The 16,142-nt window shown below is 32.1% G+C and overlaps 1 protein-coding gene across 1 annotated transcript; it reads left to right on the top strand.

Annotated features, from left to right (window-relative positions):
* Nucleotides 1-4,921: 4,921 nt before the first annotated feature.
* LOC148621767 (acetylcholine receptor subunit beta-like 2) lies at nt 4,922-13,714 on the top strand. The gene is made up of 5 exons (XM_088576447.1): nt 4,922-5,610; nt 9,804-9,848; nt 10,437-10,546; nt 10,932-11,922; nt 12,537-13,714. Exons 1-5 carry the CDS (start codon nt 5,410-5,412, stop codon nt 12,705-12,707), a joined length of 1,518 nt encoding a protein of 505 aa, XP_088432573.1. The 5' UTR covers nt 4,922-5,409; the 3' UTR covers nt 12,708-13,714.
* Nucleotides 13,715-16,142: the final 2,428 nt, after the last annotated feature.

Below are 16,142 nucleotides of genomic sequence, written 5' to 3'. Positions count from 1 at the left end.
TGCCTTTTGTCTTTAAATATCAACAAGAATTCGTAGAATTTTCTTTCCAGGCTACGCTTACTGCTTTCACCAGACTATGGTAGAACTTAGAATAAGTTATTTTACCTTTTCTTATGCAGAAATACAGAAACACATTTTAACGTAGCAGTTTTTTTTCTAAAAAATCAGACAGAAGGTGAATTATGCATATAAAAAAACCCATCGAATTCAGTTTTATTTCTGGTTCAGAAACAGTTACTGATCACATGACAAGTCTTAGTTTTTCATTTGGTTGTTGCACTTTTGTGATAAAAATTATATATATTGTGCATGAAATTGGTACTTTGCAAGATTTATCACTCTTGATTTGATTCCATTTGGTTAATTGTGGGAGACTAATGTATCATTTTCTCAAATGTGCAGAATGATCTGAATACTGACATGATTATTGGTATGTAAAAATATAGCATATGTAAACTGAAAAATCATCGTTTGCTTTGTGCGTTTTTCTACACCATGCATCACTTTACCATTGGCAGTGTCTGAATTATATATAAACTGGTACTTCATACAAATGGGTTAATTTAAAAAAAAAAGCTACAGGGAGGATATTCACTAATCAAGTCCTTGTGTATCATCTGAAGAAACAGCCCCTATACATGTAAAAAAGCAGCGCAAATTTAAAAGAGTCAGCTTTTGAACTTCAAGGTTTGTAATGGATTAATATTAATATCTTTCAAACTCAACCTATGAAACGTTCTTCGAATTTTAAGTGTCAGATGAAACCACACAATGCTATGTCTCTGTCTTCTTATGCGTTCTAGAAATTCTGCCAGTTTTGTAGATTTAGATGCAGGTAATAGCGTATATACATGTGTGTTCCACATCTGTCATCTACTATTGATCGATCGTCGACAAAACAGTATAAATATCCTATGTCAAAAATACGCATAAAAAGAAGAGAAAATTGAAAAAAGGGAAACAATTATTGAGATACAGAACATTGAAGTTAGAGGTTAAAGTATATGTAATCTCTTAAACTAATGTTTACTGTACAGTCAGATATTATGGTATGAATTTTAATTAATTTAGCACATTCTTAATCATCATGAATAATTGGTGTAGCATAAAAAGTTTATTGAATTGTCGTACACATAGTACAAACTAATTTGATAAAACCACTGCACGTTCGAATCGTATCACTACTATTGGAAGTCAAATCTTATACCGCAATACTGTGCAATTCCTTTCATTGAAGTATCCAGTTATCGACGAAGAATATTTTTGGATTTTTATACATTAAATTTTATGTGGGCAAAAAAAAGAGATTTGTGTTAATCAGTCCTTAAAGTTCCATGTTAATTGTCTTGTATTTCACCATTTAAGATTTACCATTACCAACAGATGTTGTAGTGGTATAGAGTGTTGTGTGACTGAAGGTATTAAGTGAATACTCCCTACCCATCAAAAAGGATCCTAATTACGAAATAAGAAGTTAAAATTGTGAGGTATGTTTTCTTTATTTGGCATCACAATTATTGGAAGATTAAACCTTCTTGGTCAACCAATAATGGTATAATGGTCGATTCAAAATGTATTGTCTTCATACAAGAAAGAATAACAATTTAAAATATTTATTCAAGTATTTTTTCAGATTATCATAAGAAATAAATCATTTCAAATTTAAAAAAAAATACGATTGATACACAAAACAAGATTGGATTCTTATATGACGTTCTCCCCAACGCTCTATAGACCACAACCGTGGTAGAAAAAAGTGATAAACACATGACCTACATTTCGTGCAACACATAGGCCGTGTCTATTCAAAAATATGAAGAAAATAGTCCTATTAGGATTTAAATAACTCAAAATAGATATAGTTTGTTTGTTTGTTTGTTTGTTTGTTAAGGTTTAACGTCCGAGCAGCAATATTTCAGCTATATTCAGACGATGAACATGAAATGGATGATAAAATGAACATGAAATGATGATGAAATGAAAAAAAGGATGGGACACAAGAATAATAGGGTTGACAAATTTTGATTGCCACTAGAAAAAGGGGGGATGGGTAAGGTCGGGCAATTTAGTCTCCTGTGGCGGAGCGCAAAGGTTTCTACTCCTATCGAATACCACAGCAGGGTTCTTTAACGTGCGAGGAACGTGACATCTTTCCCAACACGGTGCACCACTATAGTTTGCGGTGAGGTTTTCCGTATTATAGTCTGACAACCCCAGCATGTAACACGCCAGGGGTACCCCATTCCACCACCTGGGGCACACATCTTAGTTCCTCTATGGGCAGAGCGCCTAGCCCCCGGATAGGTTTTTGAGCACTATTTAGTCGCCTTTTACGACAAGTTTAGCGCTGCTGCAGGCCTATTCTTTTAACACGCGGACCTGCACGGGGCCAAAATAGATATAGTGCGCTCGAAATGATAGAGGTTATGTACCAATAGTATTTGCTTTATTTCAATATATTTTTGTGCGCTGAATTTACTTATTTCAAAATAGATGTAGTGCGCTCGAAATAATTAAATTCAGCGCACAAAAATATATTGAAATAAAGTAAATACTATTGGTACATAACCTCTATTTATGTCGAGGAAGGGTGTTCTTACAGGTTACAATAGCGCAATTATGTCTCCTCGGTATTCAGCCAGATCTTTACCCCCAACATGCAGCCCAGTGGAAAATACAGAAACGTTCACGATTGGCGGATAATAAAAAAGATATTTTCATGTAAAAATTGTACGAACAGTAAGGAACCAAAAGTATCGAATTTGAAAGCTAGCAGCCCATATATGTTTATGGAGCAGTTAAGGCTTAGGGTGGCTACTGAAAAAATGATGTTTGAAAAAGCATCCCCCTTTTTGAACCTTAATTTACGGGCAGAAACGCCGCATGGCATGGTGGTTTTTATTACAAAATTTAAAAGCTATATGGGTGTATTTTAGCAACATTGCGTTAGTTTAGAGAAATTTCACCCGTATCTATTTTTAGATTTAAGTGGAAGTGAGGACCCCCTATACGGAAATTGCATTATGAATATTTGCTCTCGTGTATGCTACAGAGTTAATTTTAGTACAAAACAAAATATTTATCTAGTCTACTTAAATCTTATCTCGAATTATTAGCATATTAACAACTTTTATTTTTTTCATTTGCTTTATTTCATAGTCGGTACTCAGTCTTGCATTTGGGTAAGCTTTTACTATTAATTATTTTTGCAATAATAATACTGTGGTGGACACGTTTTTTCAACAAAAAGTCGGCATTTCATTGGGAACAAATTGTGCTCCTCTACTTGCTGACCTATTCCTCAGCACTCGGCGTTGTTAGTCATATGTAATGCTCTTCTTGTACCATGCTATGCGCGCAATATAATGTTTTTCCGACGAAGTCGGTATAGATTCGCTTTTTACACTTTGACCTTAAAGACACCCATCTATGGAAACGCAAGTCACTTGATCGCTATTCTGTTTTCCGATTGGCCAAATACCGATAACTTAGTGGCGTTCGAAAAATCTGTATCGAAAATTGAAATTGTGTGCAATGTGTTATTTCCTGAATGAAATGTAGAAAACTATAAATAAAAATAAAAAAAAGATTTTACTGCATCGGATATATTTTTTTGAAGATAATATTTATTTTTTTTTGTGTGTCTCTTTCGGGAATCGGTAGATAATAACGTTTTGGTCAATAAGAAAAGAAATGACATGGACATAACTTATTAATTTTGTTTGTCAGAACACGATTGGTACGAATGTATGAATTTTTAATGAAGAAGTGGTCATATATTTAATATGGGTTATCTCTCTTTAGCCATGATCAGAAATAAAAGCCATGACAAAGGCACATTCCATTTTTATAACAAATCTTATCAATAAAAACATATAATCTCTAGTCCAGATGTTATCGTTCAATACATGTTTTCAATGTAATGATTAATTCTAGACAAGCCACAATGTACTTATTACAATTCATTTATTCTTGTCATTTTTCAATCCACTTCGGCACACATGTTTCTGATTGTTCAATACATGATGTGTTCTCGTGTAATTTCGTTCGAGGATTAAACTTTTAACCTGAAAATTCTATACAAAATGTAAATCCAGTAGCAACAGAAAAGGGTTGAAAATGCACAATTATAGAAGAAAAATAAACAAAATTAACAGATTATTATTCGCGGGGTCAAGACACTATATTTGTTGCTTTTTTATAAGTCTATAGATATCCGCTTTTTTCGGGGACTGTAAGAATAATGATTAAACCAACCAATGTATAGATGTTATTTTATCATGATTAGACGTATTTCAGTCCGTTTTATTATCTTTTGTATAGATTTTGAATTGATTACTGTTTGATGATATATTTGTTTTCAGACATTTACCCAACAAACATACGTTTGTACCTTAAAGGTGTAAAAGATATACATGATTTTGATTACTTTATTGTAAATGATACGTCAATACATAAAATACATAAAATGATAGTACTGGATACGTCAATACATAAAATACATAAAATGATAGTACTGGATACGTCAATACATAAAATACATAAAATGATAGTACTGGATACGTGAATACATAAAATGATAGTACTGGATACGTCAATACATAAAATGATAGTATTGGATACGTCAATACATAAATTGAAACTTCAATATATATATAAAAAAACAAAATAACCTTACGATGATTTGGTAATAAAATATTACCTTGACCAACTCTATTAAAAATACAATGCAAGTCGGAAAGTCTTGGCTACGACATTGGTTCTGAAATAATTATGTACATAAATAATGAAAAAGGTTATTTACTTAATATAAAATTGATTGACTGAACACTGGATTCTTTCCTTGTAACACATGTCAAGGGTTTATGAAAGTTTATGAGAAGAATAATGCATTGTACGTACAATATATACTGTACTCTTTACTTTTTCATCTGTTGTTGGTAAGCAACAGCTTATTTACGAGTGCTTATCTAATTTTAGCACTGCACATAGGGAATATAATAATTCTGTAATCAGTGATCTCCAACGTATGATACAATAGACTTGAGAAAATCATCATTATCATAATTAACCTATGATAGTTTAGATAGCGGGATATCTTGTACTTGTTTTAGAAAGAAAATATTTTTTTCTCTGTATCTGTGGTGGATATCTAAGATCAAACATTTACTTCTATTTACTTACAGTTTTGTTGAATACATTTTTGAATTTGAAGTGTATGGTACATTTAAATAGATTAAAGTTTTCGTTACCGTGAAAATCAATCAACATTCTAAAAAGACACTAAACGTTGTACAAGTACGGATATTATATACTTCAGTGCGCGACCAAAACATATGTTCAAAGGAACTAATACAGCACATTCACTATGGTGAATAATTATATGTAACGTAAATTGGACTGTCAGCAATGATTGCAAAAGTACTGGTTATCGGAATTTCTTGTTTGCTGTTGTTTGTTGATGGCCTTGGAAATGAACCTGCAGAAAATCGACTACATCATGAGCTTCTGACAATCCGAACCTACAGTAATCTGATTCGGCCAGTGTCCAACAACTCTATACAACTTACCGTGAAGCTAGGGCTAAGATTGTCACAACTCCTCGATATGGTATGTGAAGCTATTCGAACTATGATAAGTTTTTTTTACCCTTCCACATTCACGCTATTTATTTCTTAAGTATTGGATCAATGTGTGTCATTTTCTTCTGTTCAAATATGGAATAAATACATACATACGTCATCAACGTCAAATGTAAAACTAAGATCAAATAACTAAAAAGAAAATGACATAAATTCTGCAACCCAGGTCCCACACCGCGTTCGCTGCTTCAACCTAATCCGAGATGAACAATGGTGAAATCTTTCCTTTATGTTTAATCCTAATTTGTTAATGCATCTGCCAAGTGTTAATCCTACGAAAAGGAAAAATATTCCCTTAGTCCTGTAACCGTAGTCTTCGTAATTATAAATCGCATTAAGTTAAAATAATGGGCATCTAATTCTGTTTGACAAATAAAACAAAACTATGCATTCGGATACAATTACAGTTTATCAATGTTTTGTATATAAATCAGTTTAAATGTTCAGCAAATTATCTTACACATATAAATATTGAATTTAAAGTAATTATTACAAGACTATAAACGTGTCTGACGTGTATTTATTGGGCATTGCACATTTTGTCCACACGTCTTTTTGTTTACCCTTGGACAGGTGCTTTTAAAAAGTCAAGTCTAAACGTAAACCATAAGTTTACAATTACATGTACTTGTGTTTACATCGGACGAAGACCTTATTCAGGATGGTATTACCAATGTGGTTTAAAGGTATACTCTCAGTTTAGAATCTAGTTGTTTTCTCTTGGAATGTATCCATCTTTAAAGAACAATGATGTCTTGACTTGCATAGAGATAAAGGTAGCATACAGTTGGTGTTTTCTTTTTAACTGCTGATAAAAACTCAATACTTGATAAATGTATTTATCTTTGAAGCACCTTTTCAATTGCCAGTGTACTCAATGTCTTCGGAAAGTCAATGTTTCTAATCAGTAAACTTTTTTTTTTTGGATATCAATTAGATACGTTTATATGTTATTTATTGGCACAGACCTTTGTGTTTGATTATCTTATCCTTTTCGTTTCTTTGATAAAGTTTATGCAACTATATTTATGATCTATTTGTCGTTAATTTCACGATATTCTTCTCGATCTACATCTCAGATAGCACAACCAAAGCATGTTGCAGACATTTCAGTGTTGATCTTTCTTCCTTCTTTTGTTATTGTCTGTAGTTAGAAGTTTTGATTGCATAATTATAAATCTTTTCGTCTTTCACGTTGTGACAGTTGCTAATTTGTAAATCTCTGTGATGTGACGGTATGTCGTTGACTGTACCGAACTACACCATTCAGTTTGCAAGATGAACATTCTGGAATAAACTTTAATCATTTGTTCGATTACGGATCACTAAATTTAATCATTTCCCGAGTCAAAAGAATTTATCATTTTCATTTGTCAAAGATGCCTCCGCTTGTGAATGTACGTTATGTTCCTTCATTGTCGGGTTGCATGCAATAACTGTATTTTTGTCGATTTATAGGCTTGAAAACTGCAAAATATTGCCAATAAATTTGTGTTTTTGTGTAGCTTAGAATAATGAACCACTCGGAGTTCTGTAGAAACAGCTGATACAACTAATACATACATAGTCATTGTTCACTTAAAGTTGTTATTATATTTCCTGAGACAAACATCATGTACTATGCACCAAGTTGTTGGTCAACTGAATTTGATTACAATCTGATATTGAATTAATGATGCATAGGACGGACGATTAATTCTTTCTGGTAGTAAGACAGATCACAGACGAAAACTTCAAGTTCCTGCAGAAACGTAAGGTGCCTGTCGGTCAAATTTTTGACCCCCCACCCACTGAACCCACGCGATGGTTATCGTAGTACTTAATGCAATGTAGATATTCAACGAGAGCTAGCTTCATTTTTAAGGCAAACAGAATGTCTAATATCACCTAGAATGTTACGGGGTGATAAAGTAGGCAACAGAGTTAAATTAATGCGATTCGAAGTTATAAAGAAAAAATGGTAGTAAATCTACCTTTCTCTGACCGTACATATTAATAACTGAACTTTTGGCGTTACAATGGAAAACTGTCCAAATAAGTAATTTCTATTGTCAGTTTCATTCATTACAAATATACTTAGACAAATGACGAAAAGTTATATATCTCATCACTTCAAGCTGATCGTGTCCATTTCGTTTGTTGTTGTTTATTAATCATGAACATAAACTGAAGATGTAGGTTATATGATTTTATAATAAGAAAATGATGCTTTAACATCTTCAGATAAGATATGCATTCAACATGCAATTCTGTAAATCTGTTTTTATAACTCATTGAACAACTCATAGATCTTATTTACATTTGTACCAGATTATGAATTAACATTACATATAAAAATTGAGACTGCTTAAGTATGTCGAATATATCAGACGTAATATTAAGACGACTTTTTTCAACTGGGTAGTATGATCAAATTTATTAATTGTTTACGAAAATAGCATGAAACGCCTTAATAAAAATGAAACGTTTGTTACTTTGCTAATTTATAATGAAACAGAGCGCCTGGTAGAACGTACGGGTCGCCGAATGGGACTTGATCTTTTTGTAATCAAAATCAATTTTGTGTACACAAAATTGAATTCCGTCACAACAAAATCATTTTTGTTGTACAAAACTATGTTATACAGGCTTGTTTTATGGTCACTTCATTTTGTAATGAAGAAATTCTTTTTTTAGACAAAAGTCAATTCTGTGTCACAAAGTAATACTTTTACTATATATTACTTACTTTTGCAGAATAGCTCAGGTTTGGATTCAGGCGGGGGCGTGACGGGCGTGTCCTCTTTAAATTTGCAAAGCATGGGTTGTCAGGGGTAGATTTAGGCGGTTTTAGGTTGAAACTTTAATTTCTCGCTAATTTTACCCTAAAAGATACTTACATTGCACCACCCTAGAAGAATATTCCCAAAATTTAACCTACAAAAAATTTAACTTTGCACCCCCCTAATCTTAAATCCTGGATCCGCCCCTGTACCTCATCATATTGTATGTCCTTGCTCTAAGTAATCGGAAACCTGCGTCTGCGAGACCGCGGTTACTACATCCAATGAGAAACCTTCTTACAAAATCGTGATGAGAGGTTTCATTTGCATATCCAAAGGATTCTATAAATTAATTTGCATACAAAATTGACTTTTGTGATACAAAGTTGAATTTTGTCTCACAAAATTGAATTTTGTGACACAGAATTGACTTTTGTGACTCAAATTTGAAAATTTGTAGTAGGTCATAAATTTTGTTAATTTGAACTCATTTTTGTTGAACAAAATTCCCTTTTGTCTGTACAAAATTGAATTTTGAGTACAAAACTACAAGAGTCCCATTCGTCGCCCCGTATAACGAGCCTAAGGGAAGATGAACAACAGTCTTCATAATTATATTGAGACTCCCTCTAATTTTAATTGTTGATCCTGAAGTTTTTTCCTATTGTAGGAAATGGGTCATTCTTTTCTCCATAACACTCCACGATAAACAATACACATTTTTTTTAATAAACTGCAATTATTTCCAAAAAATACAATCTAAACCTGATGCCGAATTAATCTAATATAAATGTCGAGACAACAAGAAACAGACCAGGATGGGAGTTAACTTTTAACCAATCATTGCCAGAAAGGAAATATATATTGATGACTCTGAATAGATTACAAGAGGTTCATCTATATTTGGTCTTGACAAGGTCCTAGACAGCTAGAACATTTATTTGCATTACGACAGGAAGCAATAACTTGTTTACGATGATATGCTTTCGCCCCTTTGTTATATGAGTAACATGACAGAGGAATCTGGTTAAAATTAAGCAACAAATGATTTCCTGAAAACAGTTTATGCTGCTTAATACAGAATTGTGTGTATTTTCGGAATGAAAATCATCTTCTCTTGTCATATCCAACGGTATACTAGCCAAAATAAAAATTATCTTCTCTTGTCTTATCCAACTGTATGCTAGCCAGAATAAAACAAAATGGATGCTTCATAAACAAAACGTTGGTTATTTTGTGTTTATTTACTAAACCATTATTATATTATTATTAACTAGCTATTATTTGTATAATTACTTATTAGCTATTTATTTTGTGAACCTGTTATCAAGGTAGTTTTTTTTTTTTAAATTTGACTGGCAACTATCATTATTGAAACAATATCTTTATCTTTGTTTAGGATGAAAAGAACCAAATAATGACAACAAGTGTATGGGTACGTCAGGTATGTGTATACACAATATATTGTCATTTTCATGTATTTACTAGTAAATACAGCAATTTAAATATCTGATAAAGGCAAAAATGTTTGACCCGAATTAAACATTGTGACGTCATATTCTTTATCACATGTGTCACATGTCTAACCTTTATCTTGCCCTGTATCACATGGCTGACCGTTTATCGTTCCCTAATCGGACTTTTAATGACTTATTTGTTGTGTCTGTAGGAAAATTGTGTGATATAAGTAGTCTCATCCTAGATCAATATAAGCCCTCGAGTCAGAGTCCCTCTAGCTGATATAGATATTTCGGGATGCGATACAGATATTGTCATATATAAAGCCGAGTGTTCTGGGGCGCTGGACTTTGTGCAGGCGGTGTAGCCATTGATGTCAAAGCGGTACGAGTTCGAGTCCCGCGGAGGGAACGACAAAAAATTTGCATCGCAAATTTGACCCTTCTATCATCGTTGAGAATTTTTCAGACCCAGACCTCTCTCTCTCTCTCTCTCTCTCTCTCTCTCTCTCTCTCTCTCTCTATATATATATATATATATATATATATATAGCTTTTAACTACTGATTTTTCAGGAATGGTACGATCTTCGTTTACAATGGGACCCAAAAGCATATGGAGGAATTACAATAACACATATTCCAGCTGAACAATTGTGGATACCCGATCTCGTACTATATAACAAGTATGTTACTGTTGTTTCTCATGAGAAGTATATCTGTTACATTGTTAGATGGATGAGGGGCGCAAGGGAGGGCAATCCACCTTTGCAAGTTAGACTCGTTCTTTCGTCAAATTGCGTGTCCGTTACATTTGAAAGTTATAGGTAATTCATATACTGGGACAAAAGCGCTAATGACAAAACGTTTAACTAGGAAGAAAAAAAAAACTTGAACATTATAAAGGGGAATATGCTTTTTTTTTTTAAATCTTAACTAAATGATTTAGTATATGATTACAGTTAAGATCTGGCTTGTACAAGAGTTAAAATGAAAATCATGAGAAGACAATTTTTTTAAAAATAATTAATTATTATCATAACTATTTTTTTTTTGGCATTTATTTTACAGTGCAGATGGAGACTTTCCTATAACTTTAATGACGAAGGCCACGGTGCACTTCGACGGGAAAATAATTTGGGAACCGCCGGTTATATACAAGAGTTATTGTCCAATCAATGTAGAGTACTTTCCATTCGATATGCAGGAGTGTTTCATGAAGTTAAGTTCATGGACCTACCACGGAGAAGAACTCGATTTACAGCATATCTGTGATGCACAAGCAATTTATATTCCAGACAATCAGAAATTTATATTGAATGGGATAGATATTAAAGACTATATTCCTAATGTAGAGTGGGACATCATAAATGTAACTGCAAAACGGAAGGTGAAGTTTTACCCGTGCTGTCCGGAACCGTACCCTGATATTACATTCAACGTGACGTTACGCAGACGCACCCTATTTTATTCCCTTAATCTCATAATGCCATGCGTTTCAATTTCATGTTTGACGGTGCTTGTATTTTATTTGCCATCAGACAGTGGTGAGAAAATCACCTTATCCATTTCCATTCTGCTAGCTCTTACTGTGTTTTTCCTCCTTCTTTCAGACATAAATCCTCCGACGTCATTTGTAATACCGTTAATAGGTAAATATTTACTTTTCACAATGATAGTAGTGACGATGTCTATATTTCTGACGGTCTATACAATTGGAATAAATTTCCGCCGACCGTCTACCCACAGAATGAGTCCATGGGTTCGACGTGTTTTTACAGAAATACTACCGAAAATTCTTCTAATGAAACGTCCTGAACTAGATGTGAAGACTGCGGCAAAAGTTCCATTTAGAACATGTAATGGGATCGAAATGAGAGACGTCAGGGATTTCTATCAGGAAAATAAGGATACGAAAACCTGGGTATCAGAAACTGCTTATGAAAATCTTAGACAGAGAGTTGACAAATCGTCAGTCACTTATCGGAAAGAAATTCTAGAAGCATTTGAGGGTGTAATTGAAATTGCAGACCACATGAAGAACACAGATAAAGAAAATTCTGTAAGATTAATAGAAAAAATATAATAATATAATACACTAAAGATAATAACAATCATATACTACGCGTTACTAATTGTAGTGTATATTTTCGGTTTTAAATTTCCATTATTGTCTTGTGTGACATGATTACGGTATTTGATATACCTTTTAATATCGCTATATGAGCCCTACGAATAACAATAAAAACTGGTTCTCTGAATTTAAAGTCACTTTCTCAACCCAAATATTTTGTCATATATACACGTTCACCATAAATAAAAACAGAATTACTTAATTTACTTAGTTTACATATTTTGTCTAATAAACTGAATGTTTTGTGATAGCTTTAAAAGTTCAAAACATTGATACATCGGTTTTTTTTTTTTTCGTGAATGGTAAATTCTTCATCCACTGAAAGATTTGGAATGCTTTCTTTATTTTTTTTCGGTTTGGTTAAATGAAGAAAATACGACGTACCATCAGACATGGCTTCTGGATCTCTACTTCCGCATACATATCTTATTTGTCACGTTCTTACAATTGACAATGCTGAGCCTTGTCTGGAAGCCAACGAAAGTCACTTCTAGTTTTATTGGTATATGTCAATCAAATAATTCATTATTTTTTTATTACAGGAAGAGAGGGATTGGAAATATATTGCCATGGTAATGGATAGATTATTCCTTTATATTTTCACCATTGCCTGTGTGTGTGGAACACTGAGCATATTTATTTATGCACCGTCTCTATATGACGCCAGACCTCCACTTACGCCCGGTATCGGGAATGGAAATTGTACTTATTAAAGTTTGGTACTCTGAAACATGTAAGAAATTGCCAGATGATTTTATCTGATTTAAAATATCGACACTTTTGAAAATGATAGCAGTGATTTGATAAAAAGAAAGTCGCTATGCATTTTGTTGTTACTTACATGTTCATTTTAGCTAACCGTTCTTGTTGCAGAAAGGAATATGTATATGTGATTTAAGGCTTTCGTTGATTGCCAACGAACAGAATTTATTTAATCAGTATTTAGGACCGCCCCGTAAGAAAACACATCACTACATATATGGTTCGCTGTATATGTTCAGTAACATTTGATGCCTTATAATCAATACGATAAACATAAGATAGAGATAATTATAATTGATAAAAAGTGTGTGTCACAATGTTGGCAATACATGTATATTGCAACATCTTATTGATTGATATAGAATTTCAGATGTATTAATCTGTAAATTGCTTTCATTCACCGTTAATGTTTACATGTTTATAAAAAAGTTTAAAGCAAATTTGTATTTGCTATGGTCGGAGGTTCGACGGTATTAATATATGAAAAATGTTTCGTTCACAAAATGCATAAAACATTGCAAATAAGACATTAAACACAAATTACAAGATTAAAGTTCATCGTTTATCTTTGAAAACTGTGTCGGATAAACATTAATATGTCCCATTATATATTTAGCGTAAAGATAAAATAATGTGCCTTACAGGTGTGACAAAACCAGAACTTTTATAAGATACGTTTTAGTAGAACACATTTTGTATCGGACGCTTTACTTTATATCCATAACAGAACCTTCCATCTTTATATAATGCCTTACGGGTACAGTAATCAATTTTTGTTCATAATATTTTCAGCATTAACACTGAGATGACTTTTGTGACGCAGAACTTAATCCCTTGTTTTCTTTTTCTCATTATTTATAACATTGTTTTTTTTTTGTTTTTTGTTTTGCTTATTGATATCTGTGTGTATGTTACAACTGGAAATAATAGACAAATAAAACACCTTTCATTAAAGGAACGTTGTTTCTTTTCACTTTATTCATACAATTTAATAATAGCAGTGAGAATAAATTAAAGCCAGGGGTGATAATTGAAATGCAAGCAAGATACACACATTCGTGCAAGAACATTGCTTTTCTTTTACCCAAGAAGTATAATGTTAATAAAATTTGGTGAATGTTTATAGGCACACAATACAGAACTGCAAAGACCTCTTGTTGATAATCAAAAGTAATCGATTTCAAAACTATACCACTTTGCTTTCTTAACATGAAATAGTAATAATCCAATTTATACACGGAGAATGGAGAAAATCGTAGAAATGCAATACTGTACACTGCTTGATAATTTGATAAAAAAAATCGTCTACAAATACGGTGTTGGTTCATCTTACACACATATAAGTAATGTTGCTATATGTCGGAGAATTATATTTCAAATGTTTCTCATAATTCTTTATAGTTCTGGCGTCAGTTTTTATAATCTTTTATATGTATTTTGTAAATTTTTACAAGACTAATTTTAGAAATAGTTTCATAAACTGATAAAACAGGTCAATTCAGGTAAATTGTTGGAATTCAATTTACCAAGAAAAAAATAATAATAATAAAATAAAATAAAAAAATAAATTATAATAATAAATAATAGAATAGAATAGAATAAAATAAAATAATATATAGTAAAATTAATAAACAACCCCAAAGCAAACCCCATACGACTCCCCAACATTTTTATCGTAGTAACTAACACAACAATTACAGTACTAAGTCCCCTTTAAATATTTTCTGTGTCTTGTTTTCTGTAATCAAATAGAGTTGTCGTATAAAGCTGTTGGTACTTGTCATGTGGTTATATCACGATAACTAGCCACTTCAGCATCAATCTGTATCATGACTAGCCCTATCAATACTTTAAAAGGTAATTAACACAGAAATGCAATAATATCAAACAAGCAAACATCTGCTTTATGAAAAGACAAGCTTAGTTCTTAATACTCAGCTTTCAATAAAATGGTCCTTTAGATTTGTAATATACAACTTCATTGACAGTATGTCACTGATAATTATATAGTTTGAGCTATATATTGATGACGTAAGGGTTTAATAGAGACCAGCGAAGTGACCTTCTTTTTTTTGTAACTTAAATATACTATATTATTGCTATTATATTGAACAAAATGATAAGAATTAAACAAAAATTAGTCGTCATTTTAATTACAAATATGACGAAAATATTTTACAATTGTTCATTTTCAGTTTTTGTCGCGTACAAGTGCAAATTTCATAATAATTTATTTTTAGCAGTCTTTGCACATGTACTTCGTCAAGAGGACGTTTTACTTATCATAGTATGTATATTTACATCAAATATCAAAACTAAAGGGTGCATTTCGAAATACCTAAAAGGTTAATCAACTCGTAGTTGAAAACCGATAGATATTTTATTGTTTACAAGGATCACATCAAGAGATTTAACTCAAGTAAACCTACATGTTTCTATACATGTTCTTATATTAAAATAATAATATAAAAAGAACATGATGCTATAAAATTTGATTAATAATGATAAACAGTCAGAAAAATAATGGCAGAAAATTAGTTATTATAAAGCATTTTGATATACCCTTTGTTAATGAAAAGAACTTAAATCTGTACACAAGAAATGTATTTGATTATTTTAAATGAAATGAAAATGCAAATGCAACATAGCCACCCACAGCAATAAAAATGACAGTAAATGTTAACCTAACAACAATCAGATATAATGTAAAATATAATAACCTAATGGCAGAGTCTGTATCAACAGCGTGCAAATGTGTTACAAAAACATAACTGATTTCTTTCAGAAATGGTCGATGAAATCAAGAGCATCTAAATCTAATTTGCCTTGTAACAAGATCAACTCTGACAATTAATTGAAAGATTTATTTTGTCAATATTAATATCTCCCCGAAGACAATAAAACATTGTTGGGGTTGCGATTTATGAATATTGTTTACACTTGCTAGTCAGCGACTTCATATAGACAGATATAATATTCCATATGAAAAACTCATTAAATTAGTTTCTACACATTATATTAACGACTTTCTACTATATGTATTGTAACAGATGGTTTTTCAAGTCTACAAATTCACTTGATCACGCCTTAGAAGTTTATATGATATTTTTCACTTATTTGCATTGCTGTAACAGCTGATGTTTTCTTCATGTGTAGCATGTGTTCTAATATTAGATAGAAATACACACTATTTTGTTACAAAAGTATTTTGTGGATCATAATAATTTGTAAACACGATGAAGCAAACTAGGAATCCTATGATTGACTCGGTTTTATCAATGTAAATGAGTGCTGTACTCAATGTGTATATATAATCTACAATACAAGATCTAAACAAACACGATTTCTGTCGGTTCTAATAAGAAAATGTTTTTGACGAGAAAATT

The sequence above is a fragment of the Perna viridis genome, chromosome 3, assembly GCF_037379345.1.
Source record: "Perna viridis isolate PV_CMFRI_1.1 ecotype Kerala chromosome 3, ASM3737934v1, whole genome shotgun sequence".
Taxonomy (NCBI): domain Eukaryota; kingdom Metazoa; phylum Mollusca; class Bivalvia; order Mytilida; family Mytilidae; genus Perna; species Perna viridis.
This window is presented reverse-complemented; position numbering and strand designations above follow the sequence as displayed.